Source organism: Hippocampus guttulatus, chromosome 23 (assembly GCF_054856545.1).
Source record: "Hippocampus guttulatus isolate MCC_2025c chromosome 23, RoL_Hgut_1.0, whole genome shotgun sequence".
NCBI classification, from domain to species: domain Eukaryota; kingdom Metazoa; phylum Chordata; class Actinopteri; order Syngnathiformes; family Syngnathidae; genus Hippocampus; species Hippocampus guttulatus.
The window spans coordinates 1,245,979-1,269,082 of record NC_141283.1 but is presented as its reverse complement, the minus strand read 5'-3'; the positions used below and the strand labels follow the sequence as shown (position 1 = coordinate 1,269,082).

General features: G+C 47.1%; 3 protein-coding genes across 5 annotated transcripts; 1 reads left to right on the top strand and 2 right to left on the bottom strand.

Moving 5' to 3' along the window:
* Positions 1-285: 285 nt before the first annotated feature.
* On the bottom strand, positions 286-6,570 carry LOC147185617 (pre-mRNA-processing factor 39-like). 2 transcript variants are annotated; one of them, XM_086104395.1, is made up of 13 exons: positions 6,451-6,570; positions 5,194-5,580; positions 4,850-5,103; positions 4,526-4,770; positions 4,011-4,178; positions 3,653-3,833; positions 3,107-3,214; positions 2,862-3,026; positions 2,232-2,358; positions 1,850-2,118; positions 1,522-1,706; positions 1,048-1,240; positions 286-738 (listed from the first exon to the last, which is right to left on the bottom strand). In XM_086104395.1, exons 1-13 carry the CDS (start codon positions 6,461-6,463, stop codon positions 649-651), a joined length of 2,385 nt encoding a protein of 794 aa, XP_085960521.1. In that variant the 5' UTR covers positions 6,464-6,570; the 3' UTR covers positions 286-648. The 2 variants fall into 2 exon arrangements, with proteins under 2 accessions (XP_085960521.1, XP_085960522.1); XM_086104396.1 differs by having other exon boundaries at positions 5,194-5,577; positions 6,451-6,569.
* A 1,007-nt stretch (positions 6,571-7,577) lies between these two features.
* Positions 7,578-21,095, bottom strand: LOC147185616 (zinc finger and BTB domain-containing protein 2-like). 2 transcript variants are annotated; one of them, XM_086104298.1, is made up of 3 exons: positions 20,986-21,095; positions 11,477-11,657; positions 7,578-10,900 (listed from the first exon to the last, which is right to left on the bottom strand). In XM_086104298.1, the coding sequence occupies exons 2-3, from the start codon at positions 11,647-11,649 to the stop codon at positions 9,577-9,579; spliced, it is 1,497 nt and encodes a 498-aa protein (XP_085960424.1). In that variant the 5' UTR covers positions 11,650-11,657; positions 20,986-21,095; the 3' UTR covers positions 7,578-9,576. The 2 variants fall into 2 exon arrangements, with proteins under 2 accessions (XP_085960424.1, XP_085960423.1); XM_086104297.1 differs by lacking the exon at positions 20,986-21,095 and adding an exon at positions 17,150-17,399.
* LOC147185615 (damage-control phosphatase 1-like) lies at positions 20,251-22,912 on the top strand. Its single transcript, XM_086104299.1, has 5 exons — positions 20,251-20,369; positions 20,706-20,811; positions 21,011-21,252; positions 21,340-21,505; positions 21,578-22,912. Exons 1-5 carry the CDS (start codon positions 20,251-20,253, stop codon positions 22,364-22,366), a joined length of 1,422 nt encoding a protein of 473 aa, XP_085960425.1. The 3' UTR covers positions 22,367-22,912.
* The last annotated feature ends 192 nt before the right edge of the window (positions 22,913-23,104 follow it).

The following is a 23,104-nucleotide window of genomic DNA, read 5'->3' as shown; positions in this document are numbered from 1 at the left end:
AGTTTTTGTCTGCACATAAATTTATGAGGGCCTTTGTATGCCTGCGGGCCTCTCTCACATCCGGGGAATTTAACGGTTAGTAGCAGCCTTAGTGGTAAGTACCTAAACTCCCAACTTCATTATAACATTTCATCACACTGTCAAGTCATGAGGCACTTTCACATTGCCGTTTTTTAAATGAATATTGTAATATTTGGAGCATGCAAAAATACTTCATAAAATGCTTTAATGTAACTTACTAGTTGCCCACAAATGACAAGGAATAACATGAAGCAAGGACACGCCTAGATATCAATCTGTTTATTATGAAATCAAGTTGAGAAAACAAAGGTAAACAGGAACTCTTCATTTTGGGTTCACTGAAACACATTAAAAATTCAGCAAATTTAAAGAGACCCTCAAGGAGAGTGAAAAACTTTGCCTAGAGCACAGGGTTGGTGGGTGATGGAAGCAAACCTCTCTTTACAAACAACATGCATCATGTGTATACTTTTAGATCCCCAACAGGAGCTACGTGGACTGTATTTGAGAAAAATTAGCTGGAGTCAAAACAGAAAATAAATCTTTTGGAAACGCGGTGCTGGTTGTCTTAATTTGAAAAGCTAGACACATTCTCCCATGAGAGCTCACGATCACAGTGGTGGCCCATCATGTCGGAGGAGGAGGGTAGTACTGGTTGTACTGGGCGTATTGGTTGTACTGGCTCCACGAATTTTGGCCCCAGGCGCCATACTGTTGCTGAAAAGGAGAGAGAGACATTTTGAAATATGAGAAGGATCTGTGTTTCAGACAAGGCACATATTTTCTATGGAAAAACATTATGCCAGCAGTCCCCTACCCTAAAAAGGTAAAAATGAGATTGTCTCAATTGACAAACCTACTGTTCAGTTGAAAACAAAGCTATTGTTCTGTTATATGAATGGCAACGTGGTTAGACAGGTTTATGAACAGCATTCAACTGTTGTGGCTCTCGTTGACTCGCTGGCATAGATGCGGATATATGGTGCAGTATGAAAATAGAAAAGGAAAAAAAAGGTAAAAACCCACCTGGTACCAGTTGTTGTAATTGTACGCGCTGTTGGCTTGCATGTCAGCCCCGGCGGCGGCCATGGAGCCGTCGTCCACGCGCAGCCGCTTGGCATCGGGTTCCTGAGAACTGTCGTAGCCATTCTCCGCATTCCTCTTTGATAAGTCGACTTCCTTCTGCAGGTTCTGGTGTTCCTCGTAAGCGGCCACCAGGCTGAAACGACATTTCCATGACGTCAGGTCTCCAGGGCCAGAGTTCACGCTGCATTAGATTGTTCGAAATCTGATTTTTAGCCATTTTGGATGAAGGCACAATTCTGATTGGAAACCATCTTATTGCCTCTTATCTTTTTATCTGGTTATGGGGCTGTGATGCGCATCACAGTTGTGCCACTTGCAAAAAAATAATTACAATATAGTAAAATAATAACAATTTGAGAATTAGTATCCAGCCTAAGATAGCGCTCAACGACGACAAGTTTGCTCAAAACTCACGCGTGGATATCGCTGCCAAAGTCCTCGAGGAATTCCACTTTGCGCTGGGCGAAGAGGAGGCGCGACTCCATCTCCATGGGGCTCTTCAGGGCCCGGTCAAAGCAGGCCAGAATCTCAGGCTGGTTCTGTGTCACGTCGCCGCTGAACTCCAGCTCCAGCAGGTTGAGGTACAGCCTTGGACACGTCTGAGTGAGAAAAGAAGCACGCAGACCGTATGTGGACTTTGTTATTCCTCATTTTGTGGCCTTACTCTTAGATAATGAGCCACGTAAAAAAATCTACATCATGACGAGAGATCCGCCAAGAGCAGAGGTGTGGCTTTCGTTACCTGATCTTGCTCGATGGCGTCCAGCAGCACTTTCCTGGCCTTGCTCAGGCTCTTCTGCACCTTGAGGAACTGCCGAGCCAGCTTCACGGCGTAGAAGGACGTCTCCGAGGCGGTCTTGGAGGACTCCACCGCCTCTTTCAGCAGCGCCTCCGCCTCATCCAGTTTGCCGCGCCGGCGCTCCAGGCTGACCCGCCGCAGACGCACCATGGCCAGGCTGGGCACCACCGTCTCCAGGGTCTTGAGGATGACGCTGGCACCTTCGACGTTGCCTGTGGAGGTGGACCGGGAAGGGCAGGGAAAAAAAAAAGGGGGGGTGGGGGAGCAGGACGTTTTAGGAGTACATACTACAAAAAAAATTGAGCGTTTGATTTGCGCCACTCACCCTGCTGTTCCTCAAAGCCAGCCCACAGGAGGTGAATGGCGGGCTTCCTGGGCAGGTGGACGGTGCAGGCCTTCCGGTAGACGTGCCGAACGCCGTCCGTGCTGAAGGCCTCCAGGTATTTGGCGTACTTTTTGAAGCGTGAAAAGGAGAGAAAGGGGGAAAGGAGAGCCAGCAGAGGACAGGAGAGCGGAGAGGGAAAGAAAGGCAAAGAAAACAGACAAGAGCAGACGTTTGACATTTCCCGCTTCTCCGATCCCGGTGAATGTCGTCATTGACAAGATCGTTCTTAGAATTTTTCTGTGTAAACCCATCAGCACCTTCATGGAACCAATTAGATAAGATTCTGTAAGGTAGTGGGAGACGAAGAAGATGCAGTTGGCAAATGCTGCAGTCAAATCTTGTGTGGCAAGCTGGCCATCCCCTAATACAACAGATACAGTCACATATCAACGTTACACGCAAAGAGAGTGCAGGACGTTTTTGTGGTTGGTTGTTTTTTTTTTTCCCGTTTTACTCCATGTGATTGTCATCGATGGTTGGGGGGGAAGTGCAGGGAAGCGGCGAGAGTAGAAGTGGTGTGGAGGAAAAAAAAACAAACAAACAACAGCAAGAAATGAAACGCTTTGATACCTTGATCCAGAACTCTTCATATAGAGCACAAGCGATCAGGCAGCGTTCAAAGAGAACAACCACACGCTCCGGAGTGCCGTTCTCCATCTCAAAGTCCAGGTATTCCCGCCAGTTGTTCAGCTGCGTCTTCTCCAGGGGTTTCACGTGGAAGTAGGGCCTCTTGATCTAAAAACCCAAAAGTTCCGTGTTACACATCAGGAACAGAAGCGCGTGCATTCAGACGATTGAAGCTGGCGATGTCATACCCCTTCCTCAAAGGCCCAGCGCTTGCTGACTTCGTGCTCGTTGAGGTTGAACACTTCCTGTCGAGCCTCGATGGCTTTGTGGCGCATGTTCTCGATCTCTGTCACTCTCTATGCGAAAACACAGAGGAAATGTACACTGTTGGCCGGCTTGACCACAATCACCCGTTCCACTTGATGTAATTAGCTGCCGGTGGCGGTCCCGCAGCCATAGATTTACATCACCAGAGACAAGAGGCCTGCAGAGAGGGGGTGTATATATGCACCCTGCATATCAACCTCTAGGTGGAGGTGCTGCGGGTCAATGGGCCTCGGTTGTTCCTTTTAGTTTAAGGGCGAGTGTCCCTGACAGGATGCCAGCGTCAAGCCCCCCTTGGCTGTCTTTGGCTTTGCTGCCGACATAAAGACAACTCTTCAAACTCTTCTCTTAATCCACATCACGGTCATGGTGGACAACAGGCAACCTCCATCTAACGCCAGATTAATTTTTTTTTTTTTTGGGTTGTGCTTTCGGAATTCTTCTCTTGGTTCTTCTACCTGGACTCTTACCTTGGCGGGGTCAGCGAGATCCTCCGTGCCAGGCGGCAGCTCCTCCTGGTTGGCGGGCGTTTCTCCGTCTTCTCCCACCATGGTGGCCAGGTTGGCTTTGGAGAGCTCCAGCCTGAACTTGACAAACTCCTCCTCCGACAGGAAATGTTTGGGGTTGTTGTTCTGAACGTGATCTTTAAACCTGCAAGTGTCGAGTTGAGATTTGTATCGCCATAAAGTCAAAAAGGCTCCGATTTGGGCTGAGTAATTGATTGATTCATTGAGTATATGTCAGGACGATTTCGTGCGGGGTAAACAAATCAAAATGCAAGTTGCCAATGTCAACCCTCGCTCAAGTCATTCTGGACTTTTCCCTTACTTTTGTAAGTGCTGCGAGTAGAGCTGCGTGGGGATGCCCAGGATGCGGTCGTAGATGGCGGTGACATTCGCAAGCTTTCCCTGTTCCGTCTCCCAGATGACGAAGGACTCCCAAAGGCGGTCTGAGCGGAAGTCTGTACCGGCGGCCAAAACGGCATGTTCGTACGCCCTGGGGAAGAAAGAAGAAAGACGCATTTTACTTTGGGCATTTTGTACTCTGTCGACAAAAGCAGCAGTACGGCCTTCAGTATAGCCAATGACAAACATTTTGAGGGGGGCGTCTACCACTTGAGTAAATTGTGAAAGCGTATGATGGCAGGGTCGGAATACAGGAAAATTGTGTGAGGCCATGATTTATATTATCCATCCATGATCTGAACCGCTTGTCCACACAAGAGGCGTGAACTGAGCTTGTCTTCTTGTGCCGTGCGACCGCATATTTTCACACCGTAGCGCAAACGTGTTATGTCACGCCATTTGTAACCTCACGATGAACTTGATGAGGTTTCTACTTACGCTCGAATCCGTCCCTCTGTCTCTGGGTCGCTCGTGTCAGAGTTCTCCTTGATGTAGGTCATGTAGTGCAGCCAAAGGTCCACGCTGAGCGGGATGGCCTGCAAGCCTCGCCGGTACACCTCTTCTGCCACATGTATGTAGCCGTGCCTTTTCTCAATGTCGGCGTACTTCTTCCAGTACCCGTAGCAGTATGGATAGCGCATAAGGAAAACGTCAAATGATTTCCTCACTGCTTGGAGGATATTCTGAAGGGAGAACAGGGTTACAGTGCGTCATTTTCTAGTGCCTCCATTGTCGGTGATGAGGCGTCTGTATTTTCTTTACCTCTTGCTCGACATATTGCAACAGGTAGACCCAGGCATTGAAGTCCTCCGGGTTGTCTTCGCATCCTTTCAAGAGTTTTTCAAATTCGCTGGGGAGCTCCGGCTCTGTAGGAAGGATGGCTTCTTGAACGGCGACTTCTTGGGCGGCGACTTCTTGGGCGGCAGCTTCGTGAGCGACGGCTTCTGGAGCGACATCTTTGGTGGCCTCCTCAAGCTCCATGCCGTCGTCGGCGGATTGAGACGCCTCTGTGCCATCTGTCGGAAGATTTTAAAAAGAGGGCATTAATAAACCTTTCATACTGTACCACAGTACAAACACATTTGAGGGCACATTTGTCTTTTTACCCTGATTGGTCACTTCTTGTGTGTGCGGCTGACCCTCCAGGGACTCTGCTTTTTGCTCCGCCGGCTGTTCCGGGGGCTGCGGTGGAAGCGGCGGAGGTGGCGGTGGCTCTTCTGGATGCAGTGATGCATTGGCGGCCTGAAACTGTTCCACGCTTTTCTCCACAGGGGCCAGCTCCGGAGGAGGGGGAGGGGGCGGAGGCAATGGCGGGTTGGGGTGGTCTCCTGCCCCAGAAACGGAATCCATGCTGGGCTGTGGGGGTGCTTGCTCCATGGTCCAGTCTGCGGTTTGGTTTAGAGCAGGAGGGTACACTTCTCCATTCGACTCCATGGCACGGGGCTCTGATTCTAGCATTCCAGTGATGGGTTCTTCTGAGATGTGAAGGCCTGCTGGCAACAATCAGTCTAGTTTCACTATTAATTAAAATGACATTTTTGCAGACAGCTGTATTAATGTCTTCTGATCTCTGACTGGCATTGGTCTTGCACTGTCTAATCTTACATTTATCCACCAGACATTCTTACATTTCGTTACTACATGCAAAAACAACCTGTAAAGTGCTGACTGTTGCAAGCACAAGCGTTTTATTTGCTCTACTAGTACATCTAATTCTGCTGAATACTAGCCCCAGCGTATAACAATAGTCTAATTTAATTTTCTGGAGACTCGTTTTACATTTTGATTACAATGTGGAACATTGTGGGCCAAAGTGTTCGGACGTTAAGGACGACATATAGTTTGGAGTTGGCCTAACTAACGAATAAAAGTGAACGTTCGCCCTAATATATGTAAATATTATAACGTGTCAACTGAGATAAGGGCTTAGTGTGGACGACTTTTGTACCAATCAGCACAAACAACCCTGCCGGTAAACATGCAAAGTTCAATCTGAAGTCGGGCCTCCGCTGACGACTATTTCCTGGAGACACCGCCGCAGTTGATGTGAGGGCAAGTTGGCTTCCTATCGGCCTTTTAGTTCAAAACGAACGCGCTGCACTTTAGGCGGCGTAATACAAACCGACAATGTTGCTTTTAAGAGCAATTGAGCCACTAAATGGTCGTTGACCTTCATATGTCTACAAACCGACACTATGCTAAAATACGCCATTTGGCGGCGACGCCGACTCTTCTTCCAGGAAATAGTCGGACCCCGGCGGCTTTTCTACATGCGCTAGCCCCGCACTGGCTAGCATGACAAAGTACGGTCTTTTTTATACGCGAGAGCATCCGTGTGGACAAAACCCGGTTTAGAATCTTACCAGGGGCTTCCATGTACTCTTTTATCGAACTTGAAGTGCCTTTCTTTGCCACGCTATCTAAACTACGACGGTGCGGCGTGCTTCGTCCACCATCTTTTTCTCAACTGGCAAAAAAACAAACGGGCAGTGCGCATGCTCAGGAGACTTGGGCCGAGTCTCGAAACGTTGACAGTACGTCGAGTGCACGTCCCGAGCACTTTCGACACATTCTGTGTCATGTTCTGAACTCAGTTAAACACAAAAACCTGACGCGTCACTTCATAACAGTACAAACGTGAAATTTTTATTGAATCACCGTTAAGAGGTTTAATCACGTATTTGAAAAACAATACACATTAACTTCAAAATCTGTTATTAATGTTTTCTAAGAAGTAGGTCGAATGGTCTGAAAATACCCTGGTTTTATTCAGCACATTATGTTGCCATACTTGGGATATTCAAGTTATGCTGTAATGATAAGGTGTTTTTCTCGTGACGAAACAGCTCCTGCTCACACAGGCCACACGAGCGTATGTAACCGCTATCAATGAAATGGGAAAGTAAACACATAAATAAACATAGGCAGCGCGCTTCATCCCGCGCTAAACTATGCTGAGAGGTCACCCAAAAATAACTCGATGTGATTGAACATGTAAAATTCGTTTTGTACACGGGGCATTTTTAAGACGCCGAAAGACGATTTAAAGGCATTAGCCCGGTTGTTACGGAGCTGTGCTGCTAAAGACTGCAAATTTCCCCAGTGTGGGACTAATAAAGGTTATCTTATTTACAAATGCGTTTCATGTTTATACTTCCCATTTTCTTGAAAGGGAAATGACTTTTTCCTTTCACACACATTCAATTATATAGGTATGTTCAGTTTGTAATAATAATGTGTTCCCCTGTCTGATGGGTGCAACCCGTTCTCCACAATACGGTTGCTGCTTTCCTAGATCACCTACCTCTTGGGAAGCACTGGTACAGTCAATCAAAACTAGGCACTGAATACTTTTTCATAAATCCACTGTATTGGATCTCGGATTGTGTATGTGCTGAGCATGTATCAAAATCGGTGTTGACATTATTGATGTCATTCACCACACCGTTGAATCATTTGAAAACACGTTAGCCAAAATAAAAAGTCAGCGTTTTCAAAAGACACATTTTATTCTTTGTTCTTCATTATAAAAAAAAAAGCTGTTGATAGAGGAAAGAAAAAATAATAAGAGTCACATTCCTGAGAGCACATATTGATCACAGTAGATGTCAGACGAGCTTTGAGAGGGAACATCAGCATCTGTTATGGGATGGACTCGTCTCATCCTGATGTCTCCATAACATGTGACACAAACGTATATCGGACGTTGTCAAACTTTGTCATCTTCCTGAGATAGCCACGTCTTGCCCACACACTCACCGAGCAGTGAATGGCTTCAAACAATATATATTCACAATGTTCCTGTGAGCAACACAGACGTGTGCATGGTGACGCACTGCAGCGCGATCTAGCCACAAAACTGGAAGAACTGCAACACTGCAACCACATCTTTGCACCTTTTCTGAACAACAAATATTCCAAACTATTTACTTATTCGAGATGAGAAGAACATGGGTTGAGCGAAAGTAACGATAACCATAAGAGGAAAGCATCTCCAAATTTTGTGGGTTTTTTTATATCCCCAAAACAAAAATAAATAACATTGTGTTTTGGAGAAAACAAATTGAGACAGATGTGTTTTGTCATTAAAAACGGGAATAAGGACCAAAGGTTTAGAATTGCTAATTTTAAAAATAAAAATATGTACTTTTTTTTTTTTGGTTTGGGGATTTAAAAAAATCATACAATACAATTTGACAAAAATGTTACTTGGTTTTAGCAAATATTACTTTGTGCGAACCACTTTCAATAAAAGAAGAAAATGTGGAGAAATGTTTGTTCAAATAAAAAACACGATACAAGCTTTTCAATGAAATGCACCAGTTTCTTATGTTATACAGAGATGGAACCCATGAAAGACACCTATCTGATCAGGCAGTCACTACGATTATTACATGTTCATCACTTGAGGCTACAGTTAAAAACTATCCCTCGTCCCACTATCTCTATCTCGTCCCATTATTTCGACTCTGAAAGCTACATTTTCATTACAATACTGTAGTCTCTTTTGTAAATTATACCACTGTGTATAAAATTAGAACTATTTAAAAGGGGAAGATTCAAGTTTTCACGAATGCTTTTTCTTTGATTAAAATCTAAAGGTTGAGGAAAATAAGTGTGCTTCCCAGTGGTGGATGCCATATTAACAAATGAACAAGGTGCACATTTTTCACTCAATTTTACGATCACCAAAAAAAACAAAAAAAACAACAACAACAAAAAAAAGGAAGACGTCAAAATCACAGATTGTCTCGGGTGCGCGTCTTTTGTGGACATCAGCTGCAATTCTAACGCGTCTCCCTGCAGCAGAGCATTATGAGCTTCTAAGTATGGCCTCACAACTACACACTTCACCTGCACGTCGGGCCCCTCGCTTCCTCTTTGAACGCTAACGTCCCTGCCACAGCTCGAGTGACGTGGGACGCGTCGTTTAAACATTTATCCACGGTCCTACTAGCGCACTGCATCGTTCAAGTACTCGAATGCTCTTTGTCACTTGTAAGACAATTACACGCAATCGCAGAATGACAATATCTTTTCGGCTGCTGCCTCTGTCTACTGTAAGACATTTCTGCTAATGTAGTACTAGTACAGTACGAGTACTCGTACTAATGTGTGCTTGTTCTTCGAGTGTGCAGTAATGCACACGCTGAGGTGGAAAATGACCACTAGTAAGACTAACTGGTGCGCTGAATTATCTTACAAGGATAAAAAGAGTACTCGTAGATGAACATTTCAATGCACGAGTAGAATATTGAATAAAAATGCAAAAAAAACGGCTTTCCATAGAGACAAGATAGGATGGCGCTTATTTCCCCTCGTTCTATTCAAGTCGATGAGAATGGGGAACACACACACACACACACACACACACACACACACACACACACACACAAAGATCTTCCGCACAAAAACAAAACCCAGACTGAGGCCTTTGAGCTTAGTCGTGAGTTATAATTTAGTAAAAAAAAAAATGGCGGTTTTGGCGTCTACTCCACCAGGGGGTCCTCGGCCTTGATGGCCTCGAGCGGCGTGCCCGAGTTGGACAGATCCGAGCCGTCATCTTTGGAGAGCTCGTCGTGCGGAAGCATCAGGGCGGCGGCCCCCGGCAGCCCCGCCAGGCCGCCCTGCGTGAAGCAAAGGTGCTTGATGACCTCGTTGGGGCTGGAGAAGGTGGTGGCGCAAATGTTACACTTGTACGGCTTGGACGTGGCCAGGAACATGGCCTCCATTTGGCTGCTGTCGTCACCGGCCGCGCACAGCTCCATGCTCTGGCGGTCCACCAGCGTGTAGGCGTCGGCGCCCTGGTTGAGGCACACGTGGCGGGCGGCCTGGTTGGCGCGGCAGAAGCTCTTGCCGCAGGCGCTGCACTTGAAAGGCTTACCTGTGTGGATGTACATGTGCTCGCGCCAGTGGCTCTTCTGGATGAACTTGCGGCCGCACGTGCAGCACTCGTATTTCCGCCGCTTCAGCTCGCGGTCCAGGTCGCCGTTCTCCAGGTTGTCGATGTCGGCGATGTCCGAGGGGGGCGGCGTGTCCGCCTGGGCGATCGGGATGCCCGCGCCCCAGCCGGAGGCGGACGCCTCGGCGCGGGGCGAGTCCGAGTTGTTGCCGGAGGCCAGCGTCTGCTCGCCGTCGCTGACGATCTCCACGGCGGCGACTCGGCTCGCCTTCAGGAGCGCCTCGGCCTCCGCCGCGCTCTGCTCGGCGAGCGTTACGGGCGAGAGGGCGTTGTGGTTCTCCGCCGCCTGGGCGTGCTGCAGCAGGTGCTCCCTCAGCAGGCTCCTCTGGTTGAAGCGACTCCGGCACAGGTGGCAGGAGTAGTGCTTCCGGAAGGACGAGCTCCTCTTCATGATGCTGGGCTTCACGTGCAGGATGGCGTTGGCGGAGGCGATCGGGGACTCCGACGCCGCCTCCTCTTCGGTGGGCTGAACCCCGCTGGTGGACGCCTCCGCTTCCGGAGGGGAAGCGGCCGGCTTGGCCGCCGCCGCCGCGGACGGGTACTGGGCCTCCGAGCCCAGCGTCTCCATGTCAACGGGCGAGGAAAGCGGCAAGCGAGCGGAGAGCGCCGCCTTCTGGTCGGCGATCTGGATGCCGTAGAGGGAGGTGGAGAGGTTGATGCTCTGCTCCGGGTGCGCGTACACCGACTGGCTGGCCTCCTGCAGCAGAGGGTAGGCGTGCAGGAAGCGGACGCCTTGCTCCAGACGCGTGGGGTCGATGAGCTGCGGGGCCAGCTTGCCTGTGTACATCAGGTTGAGCAGGTAGCTGAAGATGTCGGGCTGGATGTCCGTCGCCTTCAGACGCACGCAGTCGCTGAAACAACATCGGACACGAGTGTCCTTCAACTGGGGCTCGTGTCGAAAAACACATGCTCTCGAACATGCAGTCGACAGTTTACTCTGACAAAGTTGTAGACGACATCAGGGGTGGCAGAAGTATGGCCCATTTAATTCATTCAATACCAGCTAATTCTGGACCCAGTCTGAAAAGACGTTTAAAAACGTCTTTGGGAGTGAATGAGTTAAAAAAAAAAATCTGGCAGAGTATTGACATTATAAACTGCCCTGTCACATTTGTTGCGTTAATTGAGCCATTTAGCCGCCAGGGTGCGGAATCGATTGGTGATTAATGATGTCTTGAAGCAACATGGAGTGAATTGACTAATGTGGCTGCAATCTCGTATTGGGGCTCTTTGTTGAGAAAATTTCAAATCGGGATTGTCAGTAGCTTCTTTGCACAACAGTAAAATAGCACGCCGCTAGCTTAAGGTGGTTGCTTCGCTCGTTCTTGAAGAAAATTGACGACAATATTTTTTTTTTAACTTGGTACAAGTCATCCACATTGTGGTTGTGTGTGTGTGTGTGTGTGAGAACACACTGTTTCTTGTACCTGTCCTGGTGAATAAAGAGCATTCTGAAGTAGTTGGAGAAGGCAGCGAGTACGGCCTTGTGGGCTTTAAAGAACACATCTCCGATGGCCACGGTGCAGTCGCACAGGAAGCCAAACTCTCTCTGAGCGTTGAGCTGCTGCAGCAGGATAAGACCGTGGTTGGCCAACTCCATTCTTCAACCTGCACGCACACACGAGCACACGCGCGCTAGTCAAGTTTCCTGTCTGCGACGAGACCGGAGGCGACAGCGACCGCACGGGGGTGGGGGGGATGATTTTTTTGAAAGGCTCCAGAGCTTAACGGCAGAGTGGCGGCTCAGTAAACTCCTTCGAGAATTTGTGTTCAAAAGTGACGTGCGCACTGGGCTGATTATGAACATTTGATTTCCTGAGCAGTGGCGCTCATATGATAACTGTGGTCAAGCGCCGTCACACCAGGATCGGTTCAGACAGAACCCCGCTGTCGGGTTGCTGGGCAAACGGACCCATTTAAAAGTTAAACAAACAAACAAGCAAAAAAGTGGGGGTTTTTTTTGGTGTTGTTTTTTTTTCTGTAACAATAATGTTTTAGGTTTCGGACACAATTGGATAATGAACACGCCCCAGGTCAAATTGACTCAGGAGCATTATGCTGCACCCGAGCATAACAGGAGTGTTATAAGTAAAAGTTAAAAAGCACAAGTCAGTGCTTAGTGGAGAGAAAGGAGAAGAAAAAAAATGACATTTATTAGACGACATGTCATGAAAATGACAGGCGACCATCCAGCATCATCAAGTGCTTTAAAAGGGACTGTTACGACTTCAATGAGCTCTCGACTTTTTTTTTTTTTTTTATCATGTTGAAAAGGAATGAAACATTTCACACCGAATTTACCCCTTTAGAGACAAATTAGATTCTACTAATGGGCTTTCAACTGCTGCAGCAAATTTTCGTGTTCAGGAATGCAAGTAAATAACATTTTCTCTTTAAAAATATCATTTGGGTCTCACATCTTCGGCAGTCCGGCCTAGGAATTGTTTCCAGAAATATAAATGTATTATTTTAGCCATTTAGGCAATCCAGTCATTGTTTGCTTTCAGCAACTGTGGCATACATGATATATTTGATGGTGGGCTAATATTATTATTATTATTTTTTTTTTAAGGACTGTAGTTGCGTCGAGGTCAAAACCAAACATGAAATACTGTTGCCTCCAAACATACATTCACCGTAGCTCTTAAATACGAGGTGCAGAAGTTCAAAAACGTCTTTACCGCTCCATTTACACGACACTATGTTCCTGGCGGGCCGCTGTGGACAAAACAGGACGGATGTGAGAAAACAACGGGCGGACGGGGGATGAGAAAACGTGGCAGGCCGTGAGCGCTGCGAATGCCTGGCCCGATTTATTTTTTTTTTGCACGGCACAGATGAGAAACCTAACGGTTGTCAGTCACAGGAGAACGGGGGGCAAATGCAACAAAAGCTGGCAGAACGTCATAGAGCAAACAAAACTGGCACTCAGAGTCGGGACATCAGAATGTGACATGACGAGAGGAGAACGTTCGAGCATCCGTGGCAGGCCGCCTTTGAGCTTCCGGTACTCGGCGGAACAAACTAAAGACAGCAAGCTCATCAGTTCCAACAACTGCATGTAAGTTTATGTCATTGGGTAAGTCACCATTTTGCCATGGTCTGGAAGAAGACCACCAGATTTAGAGGGGAATCAACTTCACGGTCCAAAGACTTTTGCCCAAGCACGACTCTGTTTTTTGTCATTAAGGCTTTTGGGTCGTGTGAAGTCAATCTCACGGGACATGTCAGAGCGCCATGTATCCCCGCTGACCAATCGAGACGAGTTGCCGTCGACCCCCCCGAGGTCATTGGGAGGACTGGGGACGGCTTGGGGCCATCACATGATCAGGGCAGAGGGCGTCGCCTCACATTCCTGAGACAGAAACTGGTTCTAAAATCAGCCACCATCGCCACCCCACCCCACGCCCTTGTGAAGGAGGATGACGGACCGGCACTTTCTCTGTACAGGAAGACGGAGCAAGATGGGCCATAGCGTGCAGTGCAAAACCGTGCTACGTCACTGAGGGTGACCCGATTATGGGACTCTTGACGCCAATCTTTTACAGCAAGACAGATTAAAAACTGTCGTTTTGGTCATCGTAGTAGGAGCAGTAGAACGAACAGAATTTGCAGTAGCGGCGCAAATACGAGCGGTATCCGTAGCAGACGCGTCAGGGGTCGTGTTTGTATTCCACGACTGTGACTAGCCATCTTCATCCACATAGGACATGTAGAGAATGCTGACAAAAGGTATTCGAACTTTACTTGCTGCCACCCGCTGACCTGGCATGCATACTACAGTTGTTGTTGTTGGGGTTTTTTTCCGGTCGTCCTAAACATTGATCACCATTGATAATTTACTCTCCTGGTGAATTAGACAGCATTACTTATAAACCGGAGACTTATTGTACACAACAGCCCATCTTGCCATCTGCCTCGACCAGATGGCCGCACACCCGGAGTGCGGTGCTGCTACCCTCGGGTCTCTCTCCTCCCCGTTAAAAAAAAAAAAAAGTGGGGGAGGGGGGTGCATGCCACTGTGGCCAAGTGTTTTCTTATGGGGGTCTAAAAAATATCATTTTAAAAAGGACTCTCTTGTCAATACAAAAACAAATATGGAGTGTTTTGTGCTTGGCTGGAGTCTTTCTCAGTTGACTGGGGGCAATCCATGGAAGTAGGCGTGTATTTAAACGACCCCCCCCCCCGGGGTCTTTTCAAGTTTAGTCCCGCTCTGCCGTGACCGGTGTGCGATTTGTCCAGTTCTGCCACATTTCTCACGCTAAACTCGAGTCTATAGCAATTGGTTGGTCACGTTCAAACACGTGTGGTGGTCTCAACTGTTCATTCTATTACAGAATGGCACGACGTGTGGTTTCCGAAGGGGTAAAACGCCGAGCCCAGCTTTGTTTCGGTCTGCCATTGCCAACAGCCCAGTTGATCGCATAATGACAATAGTCGACTTTTTTGGGCTATTTTCTGTGGAATAAAAAATATTTACGGCATCTCACCATAGAATCTTGACCGTTTTCAAAACAAAGTAGCAGGATACGGGAAACAATCAAGGCACCGGACTGACGTCTATGAACGACTTCTTTGCTCAAGCAACAGATCAAAACCAAAACATCAACTTCCGGCCACTTGGACAACAGGAACAGGAACCAACAAAATTTGACTTCAGCCACATTTCAGTGATCTGCTTTAAAAAAATGTTGCCTGACTGTCCAGTCTTTTTTTTTTTTTTAGCTCAGATTCAATGATGAATCTGTTTTCCTACAATAGTCAAAAGCTTTGATTGCATACCTAATATGTTTTGCTTGCTAAAAACACAAAGGTGACATTCACCGGACTTTCACAAATAGTCACTAGTGGTATTTATTTACTCAAAAGGATGGTGATGGTGGTGGTGGTCAGGTTTTGGGGGGTTGGGTTGGTGAGTCAAGGCAGCCTTCGATTGAACGCATTAATCGAATTAAAAAAAATATATTAAATTTATGTTAAGCAAGAGTGAGAAGGCAAGATCAAGTCAGATTGTGTTTGCAAGGTTGACAAGCTTGGTTTGGGTCGCAAAAGAGTTGAAATGCAGTTGACAGTAGATGATTTAAGGGATGCGTGCGCAAACAAAAGCCTCTGAGATAATTATTTACCTCATTTTTTTGCTTTCGGTTCCAGAACTGGCGTCACAATACAATACAATACATGCTGATTTATATAGCGCTTTCACAACAGCGGCAGCTGTAACAAAGCGCTTAACAAAACAGTTAACATAAAGTAAAATAATAAACACGACACATAACATAAAACACGGACAGTCGTGCAGTCCTAACCACTTTTCCGTCACACGCTTTGTTGTTTGAAGCCGTTTGAGATGAAAGAGGAGAGAATCAAAGTGTCCTTTAACCAGTGGATCAGAGACGTCATGCTCAAAATGTGCACACGTCGGCTACAAGCCAAGTTTCAAAGTCAACAAGAAGCTGTAGCATCCATTGACGAAAAAAAGAGATTGGCAGAAATGTTCCAAACCCACACAAAGTTTCCCTCTTTGATGTAGGCCAGATAATTAACCAGCAAGTCTAAAAGGATGTCCTGCATCATTTAGTGAGGGGAGAATTGAGGCAGGAAAACTTGTGGCTGCTTCACCGTGACAATGCATCTACATACTGTACATTACTTTGAGCACCTGACAGTTCCTGGCCATGAAGAATAACGAAGCACTTGAGCAACCTCTCTACATACCTGACCTGGCTCCGAGTGATTACATACCTGACCTGCCTCTGAGCGATTCTTTGCTCTTTCCCAAGGTCGATGGGTTCATGAAGACATGGACGACACCAAGAAGGTCGTGACAACAGAGCTGCAGAGGATTCTGGAAGAATGCTTCCAGGGTTGCATGAAAGCACAGCAGAGAAGGCCAGGAATGTGCACTCGACTCCAGGGGGATTCGTTCGCAGAGCAAATCTTTTAATTTTAATAGTCTGGATTTGAAATATATCTTCTGTAAGACCACTGCTGGAACTTCTCCGATACATTTCCGAAGCTTCAAGTCACATAATTCCGATTTTATGCTTTCAAGTAGCGCGACTAGGACATACGTCATGGCAGCGTAAATGGGGATGGGGGACATGAAGTTGGAAGTTGACGATTAGTATACACATTAGTATAGTGTTTTGAGTATCAGCGTAGTCGTGGAATGAATTACACTCATCTCAAGGTGCCACCGTTTCATTTTAAGCTTAGGTCTATGAAGAGGCAGATGTTTCATTTTCAGTTGTACAATTTAATCTGAAACCATCACATATAAGTGCCATGGAGGACCCAGCCTAAAGAGTTTGGACACAACTAAAGACAACCTTTTAACACTCATAATGTCAGCAAGGGCCAATTTAGAGTCTTCAATTAATCTTTTATTTATGGTTTTGGGAGTGTGGGAGTAGAGAAAATCCACAAAAGCTTGGAGCCAGATTCGAATCCGGGACCATTCAACTATGAGGCAGACACAAATTGCACTGCAATAATTTAATCCCACTGGAGGAAAATGTTGTCTTGCACCTGTCAGACAAGTTCAATTAGACTTCAAATGATAGAATTAGTGTAGACTGGACCCCAGTTGTGGTACTAAGACAATTGTTTGTAGATGGCATAGTGCCGCCCCTGCTGAGAGGCAGACACGTGGAAAACTCACTTCTGTAGTACGACTTTAAATTTATCCTCACCGCAAACATTTATCAACTGTAAGGCAGCAGGTGAGTTGGGCGTGAAATGGGTTTTTAAGGCGACGGAACGGTGCGAGAATGAGAAGGCAAACGGTAGATTAGACACGCTGAAAAGCGGGACACGGCACCGACCACAGCGCGACGTGCCCGCCACCGCTTCTCGGTGTGCTACAAGCTAGCGCCAGAAGCGGACGTACGCGCACGCGCAAGCAAGCACACAGACAACCACGTAAAGAGGCAGGCGCGCGCGCGCACGGACGGACGGACGTGAGGGGGATGGGGTTGCGAACGATCACGAACTTCTCCGTATGACGCGCACACTCTCAAAAAAACAATTAAAATAAATAAAACATAACGGTGCTTCACTTGTTAGTCAATGATCGTGTTCGTGTGTCGCCAGCTTTTTACCGTATCCGCTGCTCGTCCGTCGAAATTGTCGTCGCCTTGACGCCACCGCCGCTTGGTTTTTTTTTTTTGTGGTTGTTTGTCACCGGGCGGGGACACGTCCGTCCTCTCCGGGCTCCTAGCAGCTTTGTAAGCCGCTCGCTCAGCGGCGGAGAGGGTCGTCGGTTGTTTTCCGGTTAGGGGGTTTTACGTTACAATCACATGACTGTGGCGAAGGAGCCCAGCCAAATGCGACCGTTGCAAGGATCCGTTGGCCAAGGGGGCGGTCGCGGTAACGTTAATTCTAACCCCCCCCCTTCCGCCCCCACCTACACACACGCCACCAGTCCAAGCGGTGTCCTTTTTTTTTGTTGTTTTAAACCGCCGTTGGAGCCAAAAAAGCCCCGCGGAGACGAGCCGGCGACTTTAAGCCACGGCGGCTACATGCTGGCTGCTAACTCATTCATCCGACTACAACGTGCCACTATTTGTTTTTAATGCTTAATTAAATATCATATGCAATTCCTTAAAGGGCCCCGCACCGCGAAACAGTAGCCAACAATTTCGCCTACGTGTCTATTTGAATTAGGACAGAATACTTGATAGCATCTCATAATTAAATTACCCACTGACACACTGAATATGTGAGACCTGACCCCCGTCTTATCTGAACATCATCCTTAACAATCCTCAATTCTGTTTCCACAAACTCCTGTGCTGCAAGATCCGACCACTTCCAGTTAATCATTTTATGTAGAAAGTTTAATATGTTTGGTCTAACTGCAAAAGCGTTGAAAAGGCGCTCTTATACAGTGGTTGTTTACTCGTTCCATGCTCATTTTATTGCCCATGTCTTGTTAAAGAGCATCCATTCTCATGCACAGACAACCTCGAGAAGCACAAAAACTTAGTAGCATGCCAGTACACAAATTCAGGATAAGGCTTATTGGGTACTTTTTAAGTCTTACTTGATTCAGCCTTACTTGATTTCAGAAATTAATTGAGAATAAATCAATAAAACAGGAAGCGATATTTTAAAAAATCTGGACCAGGGGTAACCTAAAGCGGAGTACACAGACAACCACTCACGTTATCACCAAGTATGAATTGAACTAAATATTGAACATATCGAACGTTTATGATTGTCGACTCACCGTTTTCCGAGAAAATCGGGGAACAATTACCCACAACAAATCGCACTCCGCTTGATAGTTGTTGAGGATAATCTTTAAAAGACATCTGACAATGAGGCCTTTGCTGAATTTAATCACGAGGGGCTGAAAATGATCAAATTCGTCCCAAATTTGGGTATGCGCGAACCCCGCTAAAAGCCCGTGGGCGAGAGGATTTGATCCAGTTGGCAATTCAATTCTACAAAACACGAACCGAAGAATTCTGCTAGACTTTGGTCCCATCATTGCATATTTGCTCCTGAATTTAGTTTGGCTCTGAGAGCACTTTCCTACTGAAATGGCCCCTTCTTTAAAACCACTTAATGAAATCGTGTGTTGTCATCGGAGGCGGCCATTGATTGGCGTTATTCTTTTGGAAAACAGTGAGCCATTCAAGACCGGGGACAGGGAGTCCACAGGACGCTGGGCTGCAGCCGCTTGGCGGGCCAGAAAAGTCGGGTATGTAAAAGGAGAGATGGGCGGGAGGGACTGTCCTCTGAAGCGGGGCCCTGTTGTTTATCCTATCAACAAACAACATCTGATCATGTCTGTGACTAGAGGCCTGTGAGGCAAGGAGGCGCACAAAACCTTTGACAAACAAAAGCGCCGGTGGAGCGGTGTTACATTTAAATGGAAACGGGACAAAAACAACAACAACAAAAAAAGCTTGTTTACTTATGCTGGCGGGCTCCCAGCAGGTAGCCGAAGCACTAACACCCGCTGACTCGGGTTTTACTTTAACCTCCTTATAGTCATCCTCGCTATCTGAAGACAGCGTCACACGGGATTGTCCCACCACTAAATTGATTTTGGATCCAGCCATAAAACCAACGGCATAGTCTGCAAAAACTCAGCGGACAGCAGCGTGAAATTAGCCTGACGTCAGCACGCAACTGTGTGACAGCACCTCCATTGCCGCGGATGCAACCGGGTCAACGCCACAAGCATGTGCCGGAACACCTGTTTAAACAGGACCTTTCACGTTCAACCGTTGCCCTCCCCCCAACTCCGCGTCCTTTGGAAACCGGAGTGGTGAGTCACTCCCCTCTCGGTCTAAAAAAGAAAAAAAAAAAACTCCACACACACACAAACAGATCCGGCAAGGCTGCAGCCCGGTGGGGGGAAGGGAGGCCCGGCCCGGTGGTGGCTGAACACCGGAGGTGGACGCAGCTGGACTCCCACACTCAAGGCCCCCCTAACATCCTGACAATGGGCTGGCGTGTTCCCATAGTGATGGCGTCAGAATCAATTGATATGCCTATATTTTCTAGACAAGCAGGCAGGGTAGCCTGAGGCCAATCGCTTGGTCACGCAGAGACACTCGGGAGCGACGAGGGACGTCCCAGTCCCAAATGAATTGCGCTGTTTTTCAACAGATGATTTGTTTTCCATGGTTGGCCCTATTTGGAAATTCGACAAAAACGCAAGCGGTTAACTGCCTCCCGACATGCAAATACTGTGTATCACACACCGATGTGTACTTCGCAACATTAATTTCTTACCCTGATCAAAATATTAGCACTACCCCACCTTCCTTACTTTCCCGCCAAAAAAAGCCCCCGGGGCTTCAAAAGCTGCAATTTCCTGATAGGACCAACCCGCGTTTCCCTGACAACCGTTGCCACGGAGAACCCGGGATGCCCCAAGATGAGGGCCGCAAATGTATGTGAAGTGCGGCACTTTTAGCAAGCGACTATAACTTACGTAATCGTGTTATTTATATATAAAACCAACAAACAAACGTGTTCAATGTTTTTCAGCAGCGGTTATGTTGGTGGCCGCTAAGTGGCAGCAAAGCACTATAAAAGAAACAACTCGAACGTTTCTGTCATCCTAGAAACAAAAAAGCTTAACAGTTGTTCTATTTGTCCTCTGGAACTACATAATTGGGGTCTGACAAAATATTAGTAATAATTTCCGAATGACTAATTTTAACACAAACACCCAACGCTTATGTTTAGACGACTTTTAAATAAAGTTGTGAAATTGACGAGTAAGTCAGCTCCTACAAACATGGCGGCCGACCAGACTGGCGACGTAGTTCCTTCTTCTCTGTCAGCTAAAGTAGTTGGGTATGAAGGGTGACAGCTTCTTGAAATACGTTTCCGTGATTCTAAACAATGTAGTGTGATGTAGTTATTCATTATCGTGTCTATTAACGGGTAATTAATGTGGAGGCGAACGTAGTCGAACGAGAAGTAGCTTTAGCATTCAGCTTCCAGTGTTGCACTGCACGACTGGCTGTTAACGTGAGGCGATACAAATCCAAATATTGATGTTCGGAATTGTACAAATCATGTCAATCTAAAAGTGTTCAAACCTACTTAAGCATGCTATAAAGTAGCTCGGCACGGCTGATGCCCCGAGTTAGCATTTAAATGGAATGCTGTGTATCTTCTTCCTTGTAGGTCGTTTGCTTACTTGACAGTGAGAGACCGATTGCCCACCATCCTCACAAAAGTCATCGACACAATCCATCGCAACAAAAACAAGTTTTTTGAAGAATATGGGGAGGTAAGGCTACATACAGCACTCCCAACAATTCGGGTGAAAATGGGAGTAGAGTACTTTCAGGTTAACTTTACATAAACGAATTTAAAATTGAATGCACATGTGCAATTATTTCATTCACCATTCCATGTTAAGTACAAAGCTTTCGTTTATTGTATTGGATGTGTAAAATCTGACCTGCTTTGTCAACTCTTGACATTAGGAAGGAATCCAAGCAGAGAAGCAAACCATTTCTCTGCTGTCCAAGCTGAGGAACGAGCTGCAAACAGACAAACCCATCCTCGCCCTGACGGACGGCCTGGAGGACACGGATTCTTGGAACCGGTACCTGCAGAGACAACAGGGGCAGTGTGGAGGCCAGGAGGTGGTCAGCTGGTTCAAGTCGCCGTGGCTATATGTGGAGTGCTACATGTACCGCCGGATACGGGAGGCCCTCTGGCTCAAGTGAGAAACATACACACCTTCACACATCCTTGCGTATTGTCATGTTAACACAATGCTAGGAGTCATCGATGATGTTGCTGTTTCCAGCCCTCCCATCAGTGGCTACGACGTCTTCAGTGATGGGAAAACTCGGAGCTTCTTTGAATCTCAGCAGGCTATCATGGCTTTATGCACTTACTTCGAGGCCTTTGACAACAAAACGGGAGACATCTCAGAAAATCAACCGAGGGAGTATTTCAACAAACTGCTCCAGGTCAGTAAAACCAAATGACACTCACACATTGAATGCCAAATTGTTGACCGTGCTTACTTGACTCTTTAAAAGGTTTGCCTTTGGGGGAACAAATGTGATCTGTCGATCTCTGCCGGCGTGGACAATTCGCAGAAGATCAGTCCCATCGACTCTCTACTCGCCCTGCAGACGTTCATCTTAGTGGACGACTCTGACGCCGTGTGGTCGACGCTCATTTCTGCCCGGCAACAGAGACAGTCGGGGAAAAGGAGCTCCAGCCGAGTGGACTTTGTTCTAGATAACGCCGGCTTTGAGTTGGTCACCGACTTGGTCCTGGCCGATTTCCTGGTGTCCTCCGGTCTGGCCGGGGAGGTCCGCTTCCACGGCAAATCCTTCCCGTGGTTCGTCTCCGACGTGACGGCTGAGGATTTTCATTGGACCATCCGTCAGACCATGGCGGCCAATCACAGGTGGATGTCCCAGAGAGGGCTGCGGTGGCAGCAATACGTGAAGGAGGGCGTGTGGTCTTATCATGACCATCCCTTCTGGACGCAGCCCAACGAGTTTTGCGACATGGCAGCCGACGCCCCGGACCTGTACGTCGCTCTGCAGGTGGCGGACTTGTTGCTGTTCAAAGGCGATCTCAATTACAGGAAGCTGGCAGGAGATCGCGACTGGGACCACACGGTGGACTTTGACACTGCACTGAGGGGATTTGGACCGGCACCGCTGTGCAGTTTGAGGACTCTTAAGGCGAACATTCAAGTGGGTCTGCAGCCTGGCCAGGGGAGCAAGCTGAGCTCTCAAGACCCAGACTGGATGACCTGTGGAAAGTATGCCGTGATTCAGTTCTACGGTCCAAACTCTGATCGGCAAGACTGACCTCACAATCAACGATCAACTCTCGCCTTCAAAGCCATAACATGATGATGTTATTGTCACTTTACTGTTTCATTGAGAAAGCACTGAACAAATTGTACATTTTCATCTCTCTCAGGAAGTTGTTATTATACTTCAAGGAGATGTTAAAAAAAAAAAATCAGTCAGGCATGTGTTAAAATGCCAATACAAAAATGGAAAGAACAAATGAACCAAGTCATGAAACTATCAAATGTGTGCTATGTCTTCATGTTTACAGGTGATCAAGTTAACAAAAGTAAGCTTCAGGTTGTTCGATTCTACTTAACTGAAGGAGTATGTTTCCATTAGATTGTTCCTAAAATGTACAAAAATTGTGGGGGTGTGGGGTTGGGGGGGGTGGACTTAACATGCAGTAAAGGCAGCCAACAGTGCACGCAACAAACCGGCGACTCTCTGACTGATCAAAATGCATGTCTGCACTTCAAGCCCTTATTGCCACTGTGGATTCCTGGCGAGATCTTATCCTTCTAATGACCGACTTTTCATCAAATAAAAGAGCTGCAGCGACTCGAGTTTGTCTCCTCCCTGATCCCTGTTGTCATTTTACACACGTGAAATATGGCCTGAAATATTGACCTCATTTGCATCCAAATTCCCCTCTTACGAAAGTAGCGCTTTTTGATGTCAACAAGACCAAAACAAAAAAAAAACAGTTACGTCAGCACGACGCAGCCAAGTAGCGAAAGCTAAAAGTGACAC

Excerpts from the sequence above, each read along its gene's own strand:
- LOC147185617 (XM_086104395.1), bottom strand. Across the intron at positions 4,179-4,525 it reads ACAGAGGGACGGATTCGAGC|GGCGTACGAACATGCCGTTT; the intron begins GTAAGTAGAAAC and ends TTTCTTCCCCAG. Across the intron at positions 3,834-4,010 it reads TACTCGCAGCACTTACAAAA|GTTTAAAGATCACGTTCAGA; the intron begins GTAAGGGAAAAG and ends CGACACTTGCAG.
- LOC147185616 (XM_086104298.1), bottom strand. The coding sequence starts at position 11,649 with ATGGAGTTGGCCAACCACGGTCTTATCCTGCTGCAGCAGCTCAACGCT. Across the intron at positions 10,901-11,476 it reads CTCTTTATTCACCAGGACAG|CGACTGCGTGCGTCTGAAGG; the intron begins GTACAAGAAACA and ends ATGTTGTTTCAG.
- LOC147185615 (XM_086104299.1), top strand. The coding sequence starts at position 20,251 with ATGTTTAGACGACTTTTAAATAAAGTTGTGAAATTGACGAGTAAGTCA. Across the intron at positions 20,370-20,705 it reads CTGTCAGCTAAAGTAGTTGG|GTCGTTTGCTTACTTGACAG; the intron begins GTATGAAGGGTG and ends TCTTCCTTGTAG. Across the intron at positions 20,812-21,010 it reads TTTTTGAAGAATATGGGGAG|GAAGGAATCCAAGCAGAGAA; the intron begins GTAAGGCTACAT and ends TCTTGACATTAG.